At 32.0% G+C, this 8558-nt stretch overlaps 2 protein-coding genes across 2 annotated transcripts; one reads left to right on the plus strand and one right to left on the minus strand.

Moving 5' to 3' along the window:
• Positions 1–989: 989 nt before the first annotated feature.
• On the plus strand, positions 990–1645 carry LOC107462715 (agamous-like MADS-box protein AGL80). The gene has a single exon (XM_016081345.3). It carries the CDS (start codon positions 990–992, stop codon positions 1509–1511), a length of 522 nt encoding a protein of 173 aa, XP_015936831.1. The 3' UTR covers positions 1512–1645.
• A 2309-nt stretch (positions 1646–3954) lies between these two features.
• On the minus strand, positions 3955–5571 carry LOC107462822 (protein PLASTID TRANSCRIPTIONALLY ACTIVE 7; the record flags this gene model as incomplete). The annotated part of the gene is given in 3 exon segments (XM_016081498.2): positions 3955–4472; positions 5357–5416; positions 5515–5571. Coding segments are annotated over 3 exon segments (453 nt in total), but the record flags the coding sequence as incomplete, so codon positions are not given.
• Positions 5572–8558: the final 2987 nt, after the last annotated feature.

Raw genomic sequence — 8558 nt, forward strand, 5'->3', positions numbered from 1 at the left:
AACGCTTTGATGATGTTATGCATTACTTCAGACTCTAAAAAAAAATTCAAGTTGTAACTCCTATATCACCTTAAAGGGCTATACTTTATATTAACTTTTCAACATCAAAAGTGTCGTTATGATTTTTTAGATGCTAATGAGTTAAAGGATGAGTTTTAATGAATTTTTAAAAATCGTTTATTATTCCATTTTAAATTCATAAATTTGTAAAAATATAGATATTTTGGAATTTGAACTAAAATACAAAATTAAAATTTCTATTTCTATTTGTTTTATTTTTTTGATATTTTATTTGAATTCAAATAGAAGTTATTTTTTTATTGACATTTATATTTTAAAGTTAATGAAAAATAAATAAACAATTAAATATCAATAATCTAGTAAAAAATATCAATAATATGTATAAGTAGTAAATTCAGGTATATATTATACAATAGTAAATATATATGCTATATCAATTAAATCGAATCAGATTTACATGTATTTAATATAAATAATTTAAATTGATTCGATTTATATAGATATGTAAATTGGACAGACATATAATTAAATTGTATTTAAGATATCTCTATAATTTTAAACCTTATTATTTTATTCATGTAAATTACCTTTAACCTTATTATTTTATTCATGTAAATTACCTTTAAATTTATTTGGATTCTTTTGGGACAAATTTTCTATGTCTCTGGTACATTTTTGAATTAGTAAAATTAAAACAATTCCAACAAGTCTGGACACACAACTTGCTACAAATTAATACATTAAACTTTCGGATTTTCTATATTACACAAATGGCAAGTTATTTAAGAAACATCTATACATTTATAATAAAATTAAACCAGATTCAATTAACTGAAAAATATTCATTTAATTTGGATACATATCTTAAACAAAAGTTATCCTATATAAAGAGCACAATTGGGGCAAAGAGAAAGCCATAACCAAATCATATTACCCAATCCTTTTTTATTTTTTCATTTATAATCACCATGGCTAGAAAGAAGTCAAAGCTTGAATACATAGCAAACAACTCCAAGAGAAGGGCAACATTTAGGGCAAGGAAAACTAGTTTGATAAAAAAGATTGATGAGATTAGCACCCTCTGTGGGGTTCAATCTTGTGCTATAATCTACCCTCCAAATGAACCTCAGCCAGAGGTTTGGCCATCACCTCAGAAGGCCAAACAAGTGATCTCCAAGTTTAAGGAAATTCCCAAATTGGAACAAAACAAGAGAATGTTAACCCAAGAAAGTTTGTTAAGGAAAAGAATCCAAAAGGCCGAAGACCAGCTAAAGAAACAAAAGGATGAAAATAGGCAGAAAGAGATGAGCCATCTAATGTTTCAGTGTCTGAGCTCTGGTGAGGTCACTAGTAATGCTAGCTTGATTGATCTTTGTGATCTCTCACGTTTAATTGATCAAACTCTAAAGGAAATTGACCTGAAGATTGAAAGGATCCATGATCAAGAAAAGATGGCAAATCAAGTTGAAGCTACACAAACCCAACCTTGATTTGTTGAAAATATTAAAAACTCAAGTAGTTCTCAAGGGTGCATTTCGTTAGTCTCTCTCCTGTTGTCAATTCTCTAATGTGTTTCTGGCTTAAGCCATACTAGTCTAGTAGTAGTCTTCATGCATTTTGTTTTCCATATGCATGACATTCTCCGTCAATGATAACCATAATTCTAAATGAAATAAAGAGAGATTGATTTGTGATTGAAATTGTTTGTCACAATTAGTTAGGATTTTCAAGGTTGAGCTTTTTTTTTTTCTGCACTAAACAATTTTAAATAATTTAAAAATTGCACCAAATTTGACTAAATTCTATCGCACTCCTATCAAATCGGCTATGCTTTATAGATGGTACAGAGTGTTGGGCCGTTAAAGGGGAACACGAACATAAATTAAGTGTGGCAGATATGAAGATGTTAAGATGAATGAGTGGTCATACACGATTGGATAGAATAAGAAACAAAGATATAAAAGAGGGAGAGTTGAAGTAGCACCTATTGTAAAAAAAATAGTAGAATCGCGTCTCAGTTAGTTTGGACATGTGAGAAGAAGACCAACAGAGCACCAAGAGGGTAGATGTGAGAGACCATCCATGAGGTGGTCGAAAAAGAGATACATATAAACGATCCATCTGTAGGCATGATACATAATAGAATTTAATGGTGTTGTTTGATCCATGTAGCTGACCACACCTAATGAGACAAGATTTTATTGATGTTGTTGTAAAAATTGCACCAAATTATTATTTTACAAAGTAAATTAATTTTAAATGATTTTATAATACGGTGCATTAGTTTAAATCATTTAAAAAAAAAAACCCGTTTTAATTTTTAAAACCAATTTAAATTGGTTTATATAAAAACATCCGTTTTTAATATATAAGAAATTAATTTTAACCATTTATATAAAAATAAGAAAGTATAGAAAAATAATGATGATGAACAATAAATTAAAAAAAATAAAATTAAAACTAAAAATAAGATTATTAATTAATTATTTAATTTTAAATTTTAAAATTTTAAAAATTAAAATTTATATTTAAACTCATTCGCACTACATACAATTATTCCTAATCTCACTATGGCATCCAATACACCTCCTAAATTCATTCACGCCCCCCTAACTGAACATCTCATCTCATCGCACCTCCATACTCATATTGCTGCTGCCACTGCTAGGTTGTGACCACGTCTCCTGCCGCCGCTCCTGTTCATGTTCTCCCGCTGCCGCTGCTGTACAAGACCACAATGCCACCGCCGCTGTTGTTCACGAGCTCTGAACAGCTGCTGTTCGCGATCCGTTAGGAGGAATAGTTGCTGAAGGCTAGTGAATAGGAAATTGATTGATCCAAGAAAATTGTTGGGAAGCCGATTTGGAATGTTCATCCAAGAAAGAAGGATCTTTTGCACCATCTTCATATGTCAATCATGATACATATGATACCGACGTCAACATTGTTAATGTATGAATTGAGTTCCGAAATTCAGGAACTCTACGACCGTGCCACTCTCTCCACCAGGGGTTCCAATGAGTTTCGTCCCTTCATTCGCCGTCTTTATGAGTTTAAGTTCTGGTATTTAATTATGGCTAGTTCATGATGGTCATTTTAATAGATATGCGGACGATTATTTTAACTCTTATTTAGTTATATACAATTAAAATATACTAGATGTTCAATTTATTAAATATGCGGATAATTATTTTTATCCTTAAGTGGATGGTTATTTTCACTAGTGTTGAGCGACGGCGAGGAGGAGCCCAGTGGCGCCGTTCGTTTCCGGTCTGGAGGAGAGCAACACCGATAAAGGTCTTTGTTGACGAACCAGCGGCGGTGAGGAGGATCCCGATAATGGCGATGGAGATTGGTTGGAGACCAAGCGATGGCAGCAACGACAAAAAATTTGGGAAAAAAGCTGGTATTTTGATAAATTAAGATATAATAAATGGTTAAAATTTTTGAATTATTGAATGAGATTTTTTAGTTGAGTAATTTGGATGGAGTGTATTTTATTTTAACTTCATTGAGCCAAATTTTTAATCCATTATTCACGTCATTCAAATTTCCTATTGTATACTTAGCAAAACTGAATTAGTAAAGATCTGTATCCATCACAAGTAATTTTTGGTGTTTGCTCTCCTTTACACAATCATTGTGGCTCAAACCAATTTATACAAAGGAGCCAAGTTTACTAAATCATTCTAGCATAAAACGATTTGTCCATCCACTAGCACACTAAATCCTTGTCTCACGACGACATATAGACGTGTATGATTTACTAAATGTTCAAAGCTCGAACGAACTATATAGATCACTTCTCACATGCTATTATCATTACTTGAGACGACTTGTGATTTTGCTTTTATGGTAAATCGTTCCTTTCCACGGCGATTTACTAATATTCAGCGGTAAATCGTTTCATTAACGATTTTGGAGAGTCAAATATAGAACAATGGTGTAATTGCACAATACAGTCATTCTTTTTTAAATATACTTTCAAGATAGCTTTTAATTGTACACATACAAATAACTACAGCCAACATAGACTAACATCAACTATGCAAGTGAAGCAAAAGTTTGATTTTTCAAACCTACTTTAAGATATCGGCGTAACATTTGATTTGAACTCATGTGAACTCTTGTTTCAAATAATCAGGCCCGGGCTTGAAGGGATCAGACTCGGCATATGCATCTGGTCGGGGAAACCCCATATCGTTCATTCTGTTGCTCAGAACATGAAGAATGGCCTTCTTCTCACCTCCATACTCATCTACATTGTTCTCAACATATTCATTTGCCTCAGCTGCTATCTCATTCACAAAATCAAACTGATTGTCCTCTGATAACAACAACTTGTATATATCCAATGTCAACAGTTTCCCCTGCTCCTTTATAATCCGAACTTGCTCCTCCAGGAAAGGTACCCGCTCCATCTTGAACGGCAAGTATTCATCCTTTTTAGTCTGCAGTAAAACGTACAACTTTTTTTGGTTAAGCATTCAGGAGAATTGCGTATGACATTACAAGAATATGTACCAAACTACCAATAGCATGTCTTCTTGATCATAAGCACAAGGGTCACATGCATCAAGATTCAGCAAAAAACGATTATCTATTTCAGGAGAGTGCAAGTGTGCAACCAAGATAAAAAAGAAGCTATCATTTGCAAATCGTTATGTTCTTTGATAACAACAGACACCTTAATAAAATTCATAACATTTGCTTACAAGGCCGCGCAACGATCGCATGCATGACTAAAATTTCATATTTTTAATTCCATTTCACTTTTCAAATAGCATAATCTTTATAAATCCATCTATGATAGTAAGATATTTTAACCTCCATCCCCTTTCAAACTAATATAGTTTAGAGTACTTCAACCAAAACCCTTCCTTTCCTCATTTACACGGTTACCTCTAAAGCAAAACACCCCAGTTTAGGCTTATGCTCGAGATAACCAGCAACATACACCTATCCCAACCTGCAACCGTAACCCTTGAAGCAAAAAGAAATTAAAACACTTCACAATATAACCATTTTAGCTCAACAATATTCCCACAATGAGCATTTACATCTTTACTAAAACAATGCAATTTTACACCCTAAACATGACGTTATAATCCCAGCGAACTTTTTCCAAAGTGGAAAACAACAAGCAGAACAAAACAAACACTTTTGCTTCTGATGGTGTGTCATGTCATTTATGTTGTTCCACAAATACATAGAAAAGTGCCAAAACCATACTATTTTTCAGTTGTATGGGAGTTTGACAAATAGTTAAGGTGAAAGCATAAAAAGAAAAGAATAAACAATTCCATAAGTGAGGATCGCAATGAAGAAAAAATACCAATCTCCTTCGCCGCCATATCCGTCGTCCCCGACTATCCTTTCGCATTTGGGACATCATCTTGCAAAAACACAAATAATTAAATAAATAAATAAGCTCCGTGTCAGTTACACTCCAGAAAATAACTCGAGATTATTTTCTATTTTTATTTCTTGTACCTGTGAGCTAACTGTAAGGCTAGGGCTCCATGAATTTGCGGCTCTTAGCTCTATCTTCTGCAAAATTGAATCTAGTGATGATTTGCTGTCTCAATAAAACATAACATAAGCACTGCTATTATTATTATTATTATTATTATTATTATTATTATTATTATTATTATTAACAAAATCAGAATCAGTAAACCCAGCAACTCAGAATCAGTATTAAGGGGTGGGCATGGTTTGGATTTTTAAAAATCCAAACTGGATCCACTTTAGAACCAGTTTTGTGGTTCATGAAATTAAACCAGAATTGGATTGAAGAGAAAAACTGATTTTAAACCGGTTTGAAAAAATAAAAATCAGTTTTAAATCAGTTTTAGAATTTAAATTCGGTTTTATTTACAAACCGGTTTAAATCCGATTTTTTAATATCCAAATCTAAAATCCGGTTTTTTTTTAAATTCCGTTTTAAAACTAATTTTTAAAAATCCAATTTTCAAATCAAACTTTTTTAACAAAAAAATCCACTTTTAAAACCATTTTTTAGAAATTCAATTTTCAAACCATAACTTTTTTAAAAGTAAAATTAATACTAAAATCATTTTAAAGTGTATAAGTTCATTACAACTAGAATTTGGTTCTTTATAAATCCAAAGAAACAGCAGCCAATGCTATTAAGTATTAGCAGCAGCCAAAGAAACATACTACAATCTTTACAATAGCATGTTGAGTACCCAGAAACTAAAATGGATTGAAACATGATAAAAGGTTACACACAAGAAATTAGAAATTGAAACACCCCTTAATGCTTCCCATTTTTTTATAAGGTATAAAAAATATAAAAAATGGTCACAGTCACACTAGAGGTAACTAGACCGTACAACCATATTTACACAATTCTCTTACCCCTGAAACAGGTTCAGGTACAGAAAATGGGACAGAAAATATAAAATAGAAGGCAGGTAGGTTTAGAATTAGAAGGTTGAATCTTATTATCTGATTCTTTGGCTTTTAAAGCAATTATTATACTTCCTTACATTAGTTTCACTAGAAAAAATTATCAAAGAGCATCAGAATCTTGAAGCAAATTCAATCTTTCAAACTAACATGACAGCACAATTGCGAATAAAAGGATTCAGATTTGTGCTGCCACATACAATTCTTATCCACTTCAATTTCTCAATTGTTGGATCAGGGCAGCAAGTGTAAATACTATTGATCCCATTAATTAGAAATTGAAACAAAATCTGAGCACAAGAAGCTCTCTAAGGAATTGCCAGCGCATGATGTTAATTAGACAACATAGGATGGGAAACATAAGATGAATGAATAACAATAACAAAATCATATCTTGTTCCTAAATATAAAAACACAATCACAATCAACGCAGATTAAGTATGAAAATCATCAAAACAATGTTCAGACCATCTCAGCCCAGTTTCTCATCAAAACAGCAATTCCATCCTAAACAGCAAACTAGCTCAGCAACAATCAAAACCTAAATTATTAACAAAATAAGCAAAAATAAATTGATGTAGCTGTGCTTACTGGACGCGAGGGAGGAAGGGAAGTGACGGCGACGGAGGAACGGGACTCGGACAAAGAGAACGAGAGAGAGCTCGAAGAGGGACGATGAGCTCAGACAGAGAGAGAGATCGAAGAGGAGAGGAACCTTGAGAGGAGAAAAGGAGAAGAGGAACCCTTTGCGACGGCGGCGCCACGAGCTCAACGCAAAGACGGCGAGGAGAAGAGGAATGATGAGATTAGGGCCGAACAGACCTTCCACAGGTGACGACGAAGAGCTTGAAGTGGAGGGAGATTTACGATTACAAGGGAAGAGAAAGGCAGGATTTCTGTTTCTTTTTTATTTTTATTTTTTTTTTAAAAATAACAAATAGATCTTTACCTTTTGGTTTACTGATATTTAAATCTTCAAATATTTAAAATATATTTAAATATTTAATTTCTTTAAAATATAGACACATCGATCTTTTTATTCACTTGGATCTATCAGAAATTCAGAATCAATAAAAAAAATCCGTTATACTAATGTGGTTGATATACAGATGTACATATGGGAGAATTTTTAAAATGGGTCAAATTAGACCCAAAGACCGAATATGTCTAGATTTTAAAAAAGTCGAGGACTTAAATGTATTTTTAAATCTTTAAGAACTTAAATATTTGCAGATCAAAAGATCAAAAACCTCTTTGTCCTTTTCTCTTTTTCTTTTAAAAAAGCAAAACAGTATCGTTTTGGGGGTTAACAGTCTAATATCTGACCCTTTAAAAATCCGGCCAGATTCGACAGTTCACCAGTTAATCGTCGATTCAATCAGTTTTTGTAGGATGATTCTCCATCTCAACCGAACCGGTCAAAAGACTAATTTTCCATTAAATTGACTAGTTCAATTCGATTTTTAGAAGCATGCAAGTTACACTATATTACTAACATAGAATTACTTAATTTGATATACATGTATAATTAGGCATGATATTGAGATTTCATGCGGGGCAAGAGACCATCCAATTTAGTAAAATGCCCTCTATTCTCACACATTTGCGTCATGAGTTTTTATTTATTCTTTTTCTGTGGGATGCAAATACTTGCAAATATTTATAGATATTAAATTTTAAAAAAAATTAAAAATTTAACACAACTATAATAAATTCAAATAAAATTCAACTAAATAAAACACAATCTAAATACAAATTCAACATAATTAATATATACACAAAATTTCTAACATATAAATTTGTTGAGTTTGAAAAAAAATATTATTTATTGTGATGATAAATATTTAGTTAATTAATTGAGAATTGATTCCAATTTATGGTTTGATTATTTGTGCAATAAAATTTTAGAATTTTCATTGCTATAAATACTAATTTGATTATATTTGAAAAGAATTAACTATCAAGAGCAAGATATGATGGAAGAGATTGTTGTTGCCAATTGAAAATGTAAACAATCACGACAATTATGAGAGTTAATGGACAACAACGGCTAGTGTGAATCATAAAGCTTTAGTTTTTCTATAAAAAGAAGATGGGCTTTT

Source organism: Arachis duranensis, chromosome 8 (assembly GCF_000817695.3).
Source record: "Arachis duranensis cultivar V14167 chromosome 8, aradu.V14167.gnm2.J7QH, whole genome shotgun sequence".
In the NCBI taxonomy this organism is placed as follows: Eukaryota; Viridiplantae; Streptophyta; class Magnoliopsida; order Fabales; family Fabaceae; genus Arachis; species Arachis duranensis.